Below are 14,457 nucleotides of genomic sequence, written 5' to 3' on the forward strand. Positions count from 1 at the left end.
TCAGGTTGTCCCTAACCCACATGCTATCAAATCCATCTACCGATTATTCACCCTTTCAAAATCTATTGAAGATATGATGTTTAATCACCATTCGAAAACAACAGAGGAAGTCATGATACTTGTTTCTTCAAACCATTCTTAAAACCCAAAAGCTTAAGTTTAGATAGAGTTAAACTCTATGTATGTTTGAGAGAAAAATTACGGCAGGGAAGGGAAAAGAGAAGAAGGGAAAATAAATTCTCTGGCAAAAAAAATTTTCTTTAAATACATAGATTAGATTAGATTAGGTTGAGTTCTTGAATTTGGGTTAGACGTGGGTTTAAGTTTGGGTCCGATGGCCAAAACATGGACATTACACTCTCTCATTTGCCTTAGTCATCTCCCTCGCGTAGTTACCTGTTTCTTTCCACAGCCAGCCTTGTCAAACAAGAAACACTACTTTCGGCCACCATTTTCAGTCAAATTAGCTGTAAAGATTTAATAATCCTAATTATAGGGTTACAGATTTATTGATCCTAACTATAGGGTGTATATTCATCTTTCAATCAACCAACTATAGTTGGATAATGGATTTTGTTTTGCGGGATAAGATGGACAAACTTCTAATGTCAAATATTGTGTTTCCTTGGCATTTCCAAAATGCTCTCAAAAAGGAAGAAATTTTTTTTTTCTTGACCATAAGGCTATTTTCTTTGTCAAAAGAAATTAAGATTAGGACTGGATATGAGTGTGGAAAAGGAGTTGCTTTAAATTCGTAACAATAGTTCAAGAGTAATTCACATTTTAGCTAGCCTAAGCCGGTGTCAGGATGATAGACTTGTTGAGGGATAGACCTTAAGAACTTGCCCAGATTTCGTTGCGATTTCTATCGTTATTGGCCTTAATTTCCGTCTGAAGCAAGTACTCATGCAACTTGCCATTTCTGCAGCTTACGATTCCCTTCTTCTTTCGTCAGGATCTTGGGACAACATTAATAATGCAATGTGAGATTTAACAAAACTTCAGAATCTGTCTTTCCAAGCCATTTACCCTCGGATTCCTGATATATTTTAATACAAGAAAGACAGCCACTTTGCAGTTGGATATTCAGATATTTGTGTTAAGAACCAAACCCTGCAACAAAACGCAGTTGGATTTGAGTTGAGGATGGTTTGGCGTGGTCTCGAAACAAGCATGCAGGTTGTCGTATTCGCTGCAGTGTTTCAAAATAGACCTGAAAAGGTAGCCATATCCTGAGTGATGTAGCTTATTGAATGAAATTTTATATTTTTCAGTGACGAGAGAGAAGATCAAACCCAAGACCTCTAGGAAGGAAGGGTATATGGATGCCGGTTGACCTATAAGCTCGTTGGCAATAATTTTCTCTGGTAGTGAAAGCTTTGCTGGACTAATGGAATTCTGTGTAAAAATGCTGCACTGACCATGAAACATATTGGTTCTCTGAAAATCTTTGTTTGAGTGAATGCTTTGAAGCTATAATTTAACATGGAATTAAGTCTATTATACATGATATTTCTTTTAAGTGAAGGATAATTATATCAAAATAAATGAATTCAGGATCTATGTAAAGAACTGTACTGGATAAAACTACATGTTGAAATTCTCAACTATGCTTCCACAATGGACCTGGAAAATATAATGTATCTGATATAGATCCATAAAAGGGCTCAGATCAGGGAGATAACTGATAACTAACTTTACAGGTTAAGCTTCTACTGGCAGAGAAAGTTCTAGCCATAAGAATTCCTGTGTCATGTAGCCATTTCCATATATTACAACAAACCTTACTCGATCTTCCAGGCATAAAGGAAAAGGCAGAATTCTGGTGTTGCTGAGACACTCCTGGTTGAAAAATACATACTCCCATCACTGGTATCACTCTGGGCACCATAACTGCTGCTATCCCTGTCATCTTCTGATTCTGAAACCCCTGGTTTGAATATGAACAAGCCATGGCCAGTGCCAGGGGCAGTAAACAGCCAATCATGGACATCCCAGAACACTTGAACCGGTTGCCTGCTCAACATCACAGTTTGGTTCCCTCTGAATTTCCACTGTAAATTCCGAACATGAATCATGATGATTCCATCCATGCTAATCCACATTTCAGGATCTCTTGGCCCTCCTGTAGAACTCTCTACAATAATATCATGCTCATGTTTCTTTTCGTCGAATTTAGCTCTGGTTGAGAAGGTTTTCTTGTGAAATACGTGTTCCTTTTTCAAATATAAGATAGCCTCAACAAGTGGTGGTCTTACATTCGCTCTCTTATAAGCCTTTTTCCTGTAATCTCCCAACGATAATACAATCTCTTCATCTGAAACTACAGCAACATAATAATCGCTAGCCGGCTCAGGACTCCCAGCAAATTTAGCTGATCGGAAATCCCAATGTAAATCTACTTGGCACCCTTCAAGCTCGAAGGACTTGCTCCCTTTTTTGCTCCAGAAAAGCCAAGGCTTAAGGTCAATCTTGCAATTGTAACAAACTTCACCTTCAAGGTTATTGATAATGAGGTTGAGGGTGTGATTCATATGGTTCTTGCACCAAAAAACCGTGAGATTGCGCCAATAACCTGCAACATAAGCCTGGTAGGCGCACGTGACGGTATTCTGAGGCGTTGTACTTGTCAGTGGATCATATGGTATTTTTTCTGGTACAGATGATAAGGAAGCTCCCACTGAGAAGTTTCTCAATGGATAGTGGAAAGACATTGTTCCGTAGAAACTCAAATTAGAGTGAAACTACAATTTCAAAGGCATAAGAACGAACAATAATGCAAGACAAATTGCGATCCCATTCTATCCTGCCCTACAAACATATTTCTGGCTCCTTGGGATAAACACACAAAATTGGTGTCCATATCATGAACAAACTGTTACATGCATGTTACCTTATTAGAGAGCTTTCATAAGAATTGATCAATGGTTCCGACATTGGCAAGATTGGATATTTTGTCGAAGAAACTGGTGGTAAAAAATGTTACACGTTACCTCTAGCACAGTCACCGGCTTCTGATGCTGCAAAAGAACCTGAAAATGCAGCCAAAATGGGATGGTCCTGCAGGAAATGGTATGCAGAGAATTTTCTGTTTGTTGGGTTGAAGAAGGATAAGGAAAGATGGTGACTTGGAAAGCTTTCAGAACATGTCTCCAGCTAGAGGCTGTAATCAAAAGGTAGCCCCAAAATAGGAGGACTACTTGAAGAAATTGTCACTATCCATTAGTCCTTAATGTTTTCTATATATACACATGTTGATGTACACAGATTTTCATGTTTTGGCATCTCTTCACTAATCACATAATTACCCTTGAAAGTTCTGTTATTTTTGGAATATGAGAAGATAAAGAGAAGACCATCAAGGAAAGGGGAGGTCCTGCTTTTGTTGGCTACAAAAGCTGAAGGCTTTTATAAGCCAATGATGAATATGTGGGAGATTTATGACACCAGACCTCTACTGTTTTGTAGGGATTATAACCAACAAGATTTGGAATAATATACAATGAACAAGCTGAAAGTCACGCCTAATAAATCTACAGAACATAAAATCGGGCTACATAAACCAAACATAAGGAAAACTGTTAGGCTGCAAAGAGACTTTAGCCCATGGCATTCCATCAAGTAGACAAGCAAGGTTCCATTAGAGTGCCAATTCTGAACCTAATGCGGCAGAATTGGAATCAGTTGTAATGCAAGAAATAGGGCATCTTATTGGTGTTGACCATAGTGATCATCCAAAAAGCACTCATGGCTAGCATCCATTCCCTTTGGGACTGGGAAAAGGGATTTGCGTTGAGATGAAATTCAAGCTTTTGTATGGATAGCATTAATGGAAGAAAAGGTCAGAAATAAGATCGAAATTGGGATTTAATACAAGCATGAACAACAAATCAAGCATTTCTCATAAGATTTGTGTGATCCACCAACAATAATTTCATAGAATTTGCACGTTTAGACACCACTGTGTATAACAGAATCGACGTCCCTCCCCACTGTATTTTTTCTCTCTTTGCTTCTTTTGATAAAAAAAAAAAAAATTTGCTTCTACCATAATATAAATGGAAAACAAACTCCAACTGCACCAGCGACTAGGATAAACTCCGACTTTGTATTTCAGAGCATCATATCTGTTCACAGGCAATATCACTAAAGAAGAATAGTGCATTCGCATAGCGCAAGTGTATGCAAAAGAAGAAAAGGCAACAAAGGTTATGCTCGCAATATAAAGTTGGTGTCACTGTTTATCTTAATCCTGGTGCATTTAGAGTTAGCATTCCACTTCTTGCAAGAACCATCTCGGCTTTCTATCTCAGGGGGTGACCATGCCTCTCATTTTTGCCAGATCCGTGCACATTGCAATAGCACTTCCTTTCATCACCATGGCATTGCTACCAGATGGACGGACATCTTTTAGGTCTAATCAATAAAATTATCTTCAAGCTTTTATTCTGTCTGTGAATTACTTTTTATGAAAGCATGAACAAAGGGACTTGGTTCATTAACAGTTAAAGAAAGCACCGTGCATTTTCCATTGTTTTCCCCAAGTAGTCCATCCCGACAAATCCAGTAATCCTTGGAACTACACTTCAAATATGCAAACCCAGTAACACTCTCCTGCCCACAATTCAAATAATTTTGATACCAACTTCTCTTAAGGAATCAATCACAGCTTTCACCTTTCCATGGTATTTCTGATTTCTGTTCAGGAAAACAGTAACAGCAGGTATATCCTTGAGTAGCAGGCGCTCTCCTAGTATCTTCCCAATCTTGGCAGCAGCTGCCACATCTCGGGTATTTTCCATGGTTAATCTCAGGGCCTTCTCCTGTGAGCTTGCAGCAGATGCTACAGTGGCAGTTGGTGAGTGGGTCACTTGGGCATTCACATACTTGTTTGTGAAATGCATCTTCAGAACATACGGCTTCAGGAACTGAGTAACTCTGGGTGGCCTAACTGGGGGTGGAATAACCATCTGTATCTGTAAATTAAAAGCCGATAAAATCATAGGTACAGGAACAAAAAGGTCATAAATCATTCATAAATAAACCAAATGGTTTTATGAGAAGAAAAGGACACAACCCTTGTACCCAGTATTTAAATAAAATCCCAGCCAGTGTGGTAGAATGAAATGCAAGAATCAAAATTGTGTAAAAGGATAAGAAGGCTTATTAGGCAAACAAATATGTTGCCTGAGTCAGAGAAAACCAACTGTTCAAATGATGGATACCATATGTTCTAAGCTAAAAGGGCAACATCCACATCATACGTGGAGGTATCCAGCTACAATGATTGAGCTGGATGGCCTAAAAATTCATTTGAAGTTCATACAACTACTTTTAAGTGTAATATAGACATGCAGGTTCCAACTTCCATAAACCCATAGAGTGAGAAACTGTATGGCATTAAACCTAATTTCTCCATGTTCTTCCTATAACATATTCACATGCATTGCTCCAATCCTCAATCAGTATAGCACTTCAATTTCCCTTTTGCACTTGTTAAACAATACCATCATGCTAATAAATTACTTGTCATCTTTCATTTCTATTAAACCGTCAAGTAAGGACTAACTTTGTCTGTTGCATGAATCAATACACAACACAGCAATACAGCATAAACATGTTGAATGAAGGAGAACAGAAAATAGATGGATTGGTAAAACATTTCACTTTAGAAAGTTAGAGACTTTTGAAGCTACAACCAGTACAATAAATCAGTCAGGCCAATTGTCTTTCTTTATTAGAAAGACGCGAGCACACACAAATTCAGTTCATAAACTGTATTTATAGGAAACACATACTATTGAAAGCAGCAGCTTGCAACTACTATGTGATAAACAGGTCAAAGCTAAACAAATCCACAAAGCTCTAAATAAGCATATGCAAAGAGACTCGCAGAGAAACAGGAAAAGCTGCACAAGCTAAAATCCAGTAGGGAGAAGCTTCTCCAAAGATCAAATAAGTCAATTAACTATTCCTAAGTGATTCACACAATGTTCTTGTAGATCATGCTTAATCTCCATCTTTTTCTTCTCTTAAATACCTTCTACTGAACAAGTAAGCCAAAAAAGACAAAAGTTTGCACATTGAAACAACCCATTGAAAAACAGAGAGTGCCAGACTGGTTAACAAACTACCACCATCTTGTGAAGCATAAGGACAACCTTAAAGATGTGACTTGAGTCAGACTTGTGTAATTAAGAAAAGTATCATGAGCTAAGCTTTACTGTACACAGTCAAAGATGAGTTAGAATACCCACTTGAATTTTTCAGGTCAGAAATTGCAGGATAATTGCTCTTCTAAAAGAAAAGACCATAAGCTATTTGTACATTCAACAAATAACGATTATGATCTAGCAACAAACTTTTTTCCACTGCCAAAATGAAACGTGTATTCTCCACTAAAGTAAACTCGGACTGTATCATCAAGAGGATTTCAAGCAATTTATGACAATGGATGGTTTTGGGCCTCTTCCTCGCCCCCAAGAAAAGTGGGGAAGGACTCATTAGAACATGTCGATGGAATGTTATACATCTCATGGTTAAGAATCAATCGAAACTGTCACATTTTTTGCAGGTTGAACTAAAAAGTAAGACTTGCAAGTGCAAATCATCCTTACAACAATAACGGGTGTCTTTACAACAATAAACACAAACTTAATGACCAAAAAATTCCAGCATTAGCAACGACCACAAAACCTAAAACATCATCGAATTCATTGCTGATCAAACAACCAATGCAATGGAGAGAAAATAACTTCATCACATTTCACATCAAATAAAATGGAAGTTTTGTAATCTCATATTGCAGTTGCATAGAGTGTTTATAGTTCTACTACAAGGAAGGAAACCAACATAAAAGTACACAAATAAAGCAGAAACCTTTACACGCCCAAATCATTAAAAAAAAGAAGACACATATTAGACCATCTATGCTCAGGAACAAAATCCCAAAGAATCAAAAACTAAAATTTTCCAACAAATTGAAGAAAACTCTTGAAACCCATTTCATTTCGAAGCAATAAAGCGATTCTAAGCCATGAAAACAAGAACCCATTTCACTTAAAGATGGTGCCTTTGCTGATATCTTAATAACGGAAGCCAGTAAAGAAGAAAAGTAAAGTTAAACTTACAGTTATAGAATGAAAACCTTACGAGCAGAGAAGAAAAAAAGGAAGGTGTGCCAAAGGAGACGAGAGCTTGTGCTGTTTTGCAGAGACTATGGAGGCTAGTTGATTGCGGCTGCTGTCGAAGGGAAGAGAAATGCCCCAACTAAGCGACTGGGTCTGGGAGAATAGTTTTAAAACCCAATCCGGCCCGGCTGATAGTCTGTCTGGGATTAAAAAAAAAATGCAAAAACCGATATAATTTGGTTAAAACTTCAGATTGATTTTATTAAAAACCAATGTCAACCTCTTAATTATTTATTTTTTAAAAAATAAAAATAATATTTTTTTTATTTTATAAAAAAAATTAAGAATACATCCGAAATAACTTAATAACCCAATTAAAATCTATGATTCAGGCCTGGATTGATCTTCAATAGATTTAAGTAGGATTTAGTTGGGCTTTATATGACCACAAGCCCAACTCAGATTTTATTGGGTTTAGATTTAATACACCAAAATTGATAAGGTATAAGTCGATTGATCTCAATCATTGATTTTCGTTATATAAATCCTTAGAAAAGGGTTAAATTGAATCATTCAAAAGTATAGATACTATATGAATTTTCTTTAGAAAACTTCCCCTCCATGCAGGGCTGCCGTTCACCACCATTTCGGCCACAAATCACCCCATGGCCCATGCCCTATGGCGGGCGGATGGTGAATATCCAAGTGTCAAGGATGAAGGAATTTTGTAGAAAAATACCACTTCAATCTCTTTCTCCCTCCTTTTCTCATTGGTAAGCGACATTGTAAATAATATATGAATCAAAATTAAATTTCCTTTTAATATTTTTTAATAGCAATTATGCATCTCTCTGTAACATTAAAACTTACGAAGATGATTAATAAATTCATTATATTTTATAATTTTTATATGATTTTATTTAATATTGTTAAATTTAACCCATATTAACTCGTCGGATCAATCTACAAGTTTACTTAAATAAACTAAAAAAATCAATGAGTTTTGACCGATTATGGGTCTATATGACATTTTTACTAGATTAATTCTTTATATTTTTTATGAAACTTAGTTTAAATTAAGTTTTGGATCAATCAATCGAGTTAATTTGGGTTTTTTATCTATTATTTAGCATCAAGAAACATCTATTGGATTTCTATTTATTATTATTCAAAAATAAATAAATTGAATTACGTATATAAAATAACTTTCCAGTAAGAAATTTCTTTGATTTTCAAAACAATTTGTCAAAGAAAATCTTCTATCAACAATTTAGCCGAAAAAGAAAGAAAAACAAATTACTTTAATCAGCAAAACTCAGTGATAAAAATTTGAAGGACAAAGTACATGAACAACAAAACAAGTGATAAACAAGAAGAACATAAATTAGTTACAATTTAGTTTTGTTGTCCACGCTTTGCTTTGGATACAAATTTAAAGTGTCAATGAAGTTCTTGGGAGTAGAAATGTTTAAAAAAACAAAAGAAGAATTAATCACATTATTGCTTGAACTTTGATTTATTTTATTTCAAGGCTGTGATAATTTACATTAATACGAGTCAGTTTATTAAATTTATTAAATAAATATTAGATCTGGTTGAGTTTGATAACTTTATTTTTTAAAATTATTTTTTAGAAAAATTATATGATAGTTAAAAATAAAAATGCACAAAAAAATAACTAAATAAGAGTTAAGCAAAAAAAAATTGATATATATATATAATAAAGGAACAACTTTTGCTAATATTAAAAAAAATGATACAATATTATTTGAAAATATGTATAAATTCAAATATACTTTATCAAATAATACTCCAAAACTTTTCTAAATTAATTTAATGAAGACTCATTGTGACGGGCATCCGAAACACATTTATAACTAATTTATTGTAATTAATTTAAATTTTAATTAAATATTTTTTTTAAAAAAAAGGTTGAAAGGATGCTGAACAATTGGCTTTGGGAGGGCTAGTACACCTGGCTTACGTAAAAAGAAGCCAAACGAACGAGCTTGCCAGACCAGCCTTATGTGCCTAAGCTTTCTTTTATGGTCCAAGGGTGAAGAACTCTTTTATTTTTTAGAAAAAAAAAACACAAACAACATTTCTAGATTCTGACCGATGGGATTTTATCCCTAAAAAATTGTTTTTAAAACATATTTTAACATATAAACAACATCCTTAGAATTTTTTAAAAAAATTATGACTGAAAACAATTCTAAAACAAAAAAAAACACAAAATTAAATTAAAAAAATTTAATAAAAAAACAAATTGACCAAATAGAACTCAACAACACCATAAATAAGATTTTTTTGTTATTGGAATGTAGAAAATCAATATTTTTCTCTTTTCTCTTATTTTTTTTTATCTTCTATTACAAACTTGAAACTTAAACATGAACAAAAATAAAATTCTAGATCAAAACATGTAATTATTAATCTAAAACAATCAAAAAAGAATTTGATGAAAAAATGTATAATTTTTTTTTTAAAAGAAGTCTTTAATATTTTTCTGAGAACTAACTATTCATACCATTTTTTTTCTAAGAACTTCGACGGTTTCATGCAGCTATATACAAGTGCAACAGTAACAATTCTTATCAAAAATACTATTTTAGCGGTCCGTTTATTTTTAAATTTTAAAAGTATTTTTAAAAAAATTTAATTTTTTTTATTTTTTTACTTTAAATTAATATTTTTTTATATTTTTAGATCATTTTAAAATACTGATTTTAAAAGTAATTTTTAAAAATTAAAAAATTTATTTTAATATATTTTTAAATAAAAAAACACTTTAAACAACAATCTCATTCACATTTTCAATTCACCATCATGCCAGGAGCAACCCACTTGAAATCCATGGGACTTTGTACTCTGTGATTTGTCTTGATTGCAACTTTTTCTTTCCTCGGAGTTCATTTCAGGACCAACTGAAGGCCTTTAATATAAATGAGGTCTTAACATAGGCAAACCTTTCTTTCTAAGGTGTGGAGCCTAAGAATCAAGTAAAAATGTCAAAAATAGTTGTTACAATGTAGATTGAAAATATAAGCATCTAGAAATGTAGGGCTTGAATCCTTGATTTGAGGTTGTCTACTAGAAATTGTTACAAGGGATCCAATTACTAAAATCTTTAAAAGGTTTTAAAAATATTTCACAAATATCAAAAAAGATATCAGGAATGATGAGAGAGCAATTACTATCTATTTTATTTGAGGAAAAGGATCTTGAAAGTAAATTAAATTTTGATTATAAAAAAACAGAAATTAATCGATTAGTTCAGAAACAGCTAATCAATTCAGTCAACAGAATACAATTCATGTTCAAATTATTATTTTTTTGTATTAGTTTAATTTCTTGATTGTCTAGAACTTTATGCCTATAAAAGACTTGTACTTAAGATTTATTCAGCAGTACAAAGCAAGAAAGAATAGTTAAGAGAGCTTAAAGTGAAACACTTTAAAAAATATATCTTCTTATCAATATGTTCCTAAGTTTGACTTTGCATCACTGTCTTTGATCTTCTACCACGCTCATTTTTATTCCAACAAGTGGCATCAGACTTAGTATAGTCATATTGATGGCTATTATAAGATTGCATTACAAATAAGAAAGTTGAAGTCAAGCATGTAAATACACAAGATCAAGTTGCGGATATATTCACAAAGCCGCTCAAATATGATATTTTTATCAAGATGAAATATGTGTTGGGAGATATGAAAAAATCAAGTTTGAAAAGGGATCTTGGAAGTAAACCAGATTTTAATTTTGAAAAACATAGAAATCAATCTATTCGTTTCTAAATCAGTTGACCAACTGGAATAAGTTGAATTGATCGACCAATTTAGTCTGTATAATATAATTCATGTTCAGATTAAGATTTCAGTGTATTAGTTCAATTCCTTGATTGTATATGACTTTATGCTTATAAATTTTTTTTTGTAATTTAGCATTATTCAGTAGTACAAAAAAAGAGAGAATAGTTAAAAAAACTTAAAGAGAAATACTTAATAAAAATATATCTTTCTCCAAATCTTTTTCTTGTTTTTAAGTTTTTGATCTTCCATTACTGTTTTTAATCTTCTAGCACACGCTTCTTTCTTCCAACAAATAATGCCCATTTGAAAGGTGCCTAAAGGCATGAATTGTCTTTGAATTGTCTGTTTTCTTTGAAAGGCTTTCTTTTCTTTTTCATTTTTGGTTAATTTAATTTTTAGCTTTGTTTTACTTACTGGTTAATCATGTTGTTTTTATATTTGTTAAGTTGATTAAGTTATATTAAAGATATAATTCAATTTTAAACTTAAGCTAGATAAAAAATGATTTTAAAATTGGTTTATTAAATTAAGTTTAATAAATATATCAAATAATTTTTTTTTATAATTTTAATAATAATTTTTTGTTATGTTGAAAAAAACTAATTCAACCCGCTTACGGTGATGCCGAAGCAAAGCAAGGGCGTATAACTAGTAATTGATGGAAGTAGACATCGTATAATGGTGTGGATGAGAAACGTCCCTTATCATCTCCATTCCCAATGGCACTGCAAGTCAGCTTCTCTTTCACAAGCCACAGTCCTTGCCAACAAAACCACACTCCCAAACTTTTTTCTCCCAAAACCTTCTCTTCAACGTCATTGCCAAAAGCTTCCTTTTCAAACCAAAAACAAAACCCAGAAAGCATCAATGACCCTCAGAAAGAAACACCAATACTATCACTTGGTTCAAGCAAGAGAAGAAAGCTAAACCTCTCGGTTCTTGCTCTCCTCATAAATGGGTCATTACCAAACTTGTCTAACAACTCCATCTTGGCTCAAGAATTGGAGCTTGCAAGATACACTGATTCCAAGGAGGGTTTCACACTCCTTACACCCTCTTCATATGTTAAGGTACTTCCTTCTCTCTCAGTAAGTACTTAACTTATTAAATATAATAACTTTTTTTAGTTTATTGTTTTGAAAGAATAGGGTTAGTTTTGTGTGAATTAGGTGGATAAAGCTGGGGCAACAGTGCTGTTTGAAGAAGTGAATAAAGGGAGTAACAATATTGGTGTTGTGGTGACCCCAGTTCGTCTCGCTAGTCTTGGTGAATTTGGGAGTCCTCAATTTGTGGCTGACAAGCTTATACAAGCTGAAAAGAAAAAAGTGAGTGTTGCTTTTAAATGTAATGTTTGATGGAAATCTTCTCTATGCAATGCTGGTTTTGGTAAATTTACTGAATTTTGATGCTTTTGGTTGGAATCTGTGTTGAATTTGGTCGATTTTGGTAAAAACTGCTAAAATAAAGGTAGAATGTCATTGAAAATTGCATAAATGAGGATGAGTAGTAGAAGAACGCTACTTTTTGATGTAAAAGGTTAGAAATCAAGCTTCTTTGTTGAGATTCGATAGTCCAGTAACCTGAAACTTTTATCTTCTGCTATTTTATCACGTCTTCTTTTTTTTGTCCTGCTGCTATTTTCAGGGAAGAGATTGATTTTTAAGCAATAATGTTGTAGTTATGTGTGGAGAAACAATTAGAATACCCGTTGTCTCTTTATTGTTGTGCTTAGGCATGTTCATCTATTGCTACAATTTTTCAACTAAATGAATTCGAGGAAGTTCAAAGCTTTGGTGACTATAATTTCTCTTGTTCTACAGGAAAGCACAAAGGATGCCGAGGTTATCTCAGTGGCTGAGAGATCAGGCCATGGAGGTCTGCAAGTATATGAATTCGAGTACAAGGTTGACAGCACAAGGGGAGGGATGAAGAGGATCTTCTCAGCTGCATTTGTGTCCTCTAAGAAGCTTTACCTCTTAAATATTGCCCATTCAGACAAGCCAGAGAGTCCTCTTGATACTGATACCAGAACAATTTTGGAAGAAGTGATTCATTCATTTGATGCAGCAACAATGACATGACTCTATAGCCCACTCTTCTGGGGCAGTTGCTGGATAGAGCACACACTTCTTTCTTGAACCTTCAAAGCTTAAGGTAACTTCTGCATTTGTCTCATGCAAGATTTATATAAAAAATGAAGTAACCGAACCTTGCCGATTAAACGACATTGCAACTCCTCACAGAAATGAATCCTCTCTCTCTATAACAAAAGGATATCTTCTTCTTTAAGGATCATTGATAATATCCATTCCGAACATTCTTTGCAACCTTATGGATGCTGTCAATCGTCCTGGAGCAGTGGAAAGTAGAGTAGAATATTATAGCTGTTCAATTTGTTTAATATTTTATTTATTCTTGAGATTCCCCAGGCTTATGCCTGTTGGTCTTTGTAATCTGTAATACATTTTCAGTCTGGGGGCAATTTCTTAGAATGAGATTGAGATTGAAGATCTTTATGTCAATGCTCGAGGTCCTGGAAGTTTCAACGTCAAAACAGAAGATTTATCTGTATTGTTTGTTTTTCTTGAGCATGATACTGGCCGTACCTCTGAAAATTGGGAGGACTCCATCTCCGCCATGCTCAAAGCCTACCTAGCAGAATACTTAAGGTTCTTATTTTTTCAGGAAAAAAAAATGATATTAAAGTGATGGAAACGGTAATCTTTTTTCAAGAAATGTAATTTTTCAAGAAATATCATGATATCTTGGAAAAAAAACAATAGGAGCACTAAATTAAATAAATAAAGATAAAAAAATTAGACCGGGTTAATAAATAAAAAAAAAATAATTGAAAAAAAATAATTACACAAAAAGATCTAAAATAAAATATGATAATTAAAAGAATAAATGTGAAAATAAAAATAAAAATAAAAATGAATTATAGGGTAACTATTTTTTTTTAATTTGAAGATTTAATTGAAAAGAAAAATAACTCAAAAAAATACATCATAAACTCATAAACCAAATGAAGAGGTGAGATCAAAACCAACAAAATTTTTATAAAATGATTAAGGGATAAAAACCAAAAAATAAAGACTAAATAAAAAACATACATGAAAAATTAAAATTAAAAGACTAAATGAAAAGCCATTATAAAAAAAAAGAATATAAATTTCTGCTGAGAGGGTTGCATTGATGAGAATAATAACAATATACCAAAACATATTATTCCAAAATTATTTTGCTTATTATTATAATTATTATCATTGTCATTATAATTATTACTATCATCATTATAATTATTAATATTATTATTATTACAATTATTACCATCATCACTATTATTAATATTATAATCACAATTATTATTATTATTATTATTTTCATAATTATTAATGTTATTAATAGTATTATTAGTTTCATGACAAACTAGTTTTGACTTTTGAGCCACGACCGAGTTTTGGCTTGCTCTTGGCATCCCATTCCCACCAAGGGTACTTCTGAATATCTGC

The 14,457-nt window shown here is 33.1% G+C and overlaps 3 protein-coding genes across 4 annotated transcripts; 1 reads left to right on the forward strand and 2 right to left on the reverse strand.

Moving 5' to 3' along the window:
- Positions 1-1,575: 1,575 nt before the first annotated feature.
- LOC133672338 (uncharacterized) lies at positions 1,576-4,262 on the reverse strand. Its single transcript, XM_062092722.1, has one exon. The coding sequence runs from the start codon at positions 2,712-2,714 to the stop codon at positions 1,785-1,787; it is 930 nt and encodes a 309-aa protein (XP_061948706.1). The 5' UTR covers positions 2,715-4,262; the 3' UTR covers positions 1,576-1,784.
- Positions 4,263-4,417: 155 nt separating this feature from the next.
- Positions 4,418-7,288, reverse strand: LOC133672339 (uncharacterized). Of its 2 annotated transcripts, none has more exons than XM_062092723.1 (2): positions 7,131-7,288; positions 4,418-4,976 (listed from the first exon to the last, which is right to left on the reverse strand). In XM_062092723.1, the coding sequence occupies exon 2, from the start codon at positions 4,968-4,970 to the stop codon at positions 4,626-4,628; it is 345 nt and encodes a 114-aa protein (XP_061948707.1). In that variant the 5' UTR covers positions 4,971-4,976; positions 7,131-7,288; the 3' UTR covers positions 4,418-4,625. The 2 variants fall into 2 exon arrangements, with proteins under 2 accessions (XP_061948707.1, XP_061948708.1); XM_062092724.1 differs by having other exon boundaries at positions 7,153-7,271.
- Positions 7,289-11,604: 4,316 nt separating this feature from the next.
- LOC133672757 (psbP domain-containing protein 2, chloroplastic) lies at positions 11,605-13,467 on the forward strand. The gene is made up of 3 exons (XM_062093274.1): positions 11,605-12,015; positions 12,115-12,270; positions 12,766-13,467. Exons 1-3 carry the CDS (start codon positions 11,665-11,667, stop codon positions 13,024-13,026), a joined length of 768 nt encoding a protein of 255 aa, XP_061949258.1. The 5' UTR covers positions 11,605-11,664; the 3' UTR covers positions 13,027-13,467.
- The last annotated feature ends 990 nt before the right edge of the window (positions 13,468-14,457 follow it).

Source organism: Populus nigra, chromosome 14, assembly GCF_951802175.1.
Source record: "Populus nigra chromosome 14, ddPopNigr1.1, whole genome shotgun sequence".
Classification (NCBI taxonomy): domain Eukaryota; kingdom Viridiplantae; phylum Streptophyta; class Magnoliopsida; order Malpighiales; family Salicaceae; genus Populus; species Populus nigra.

Bases quoted from the DNA above. Each gene is read 5' to 3' on its own strand.
- LOC133672757 (XM_062093274.1), top strand. From the start codon at position 11,665: ATGGCACTGCAAGTCAGCTTCTCTTTCACAAGCCACAGTCCTTGCCAA. The intron at 12,016-12,114 runs GTACTTCCTTCT...TGTGTGAATTAG, and splicing joins CACCCTCTTCATATGTTAAG to GTGGATAAAGCTGGGGCAAC. The intron at 12,271-12,765 runs GTGAGTGTTGCT...CTTGTTCTACAG, and splicing joins TACAAGCTGAAAAGAAAAAA to GAAAGCACAAAGGATGCCGA.
- LOC133672338 (XM_062092722.1), bottom strand. From the start codon at position 2,714: ATGTCTTTCCACTATCCATTGAGAAACTTCTCAGTGGGAGCTTCCTTA.
- LOC133672339 (XM_062092723.1), bottom strand. From the start codon at position 4,970: ATGGTTATTCCACCCCCAGTTAGGCCACCCAGAGTTACTCAGTTCCTG.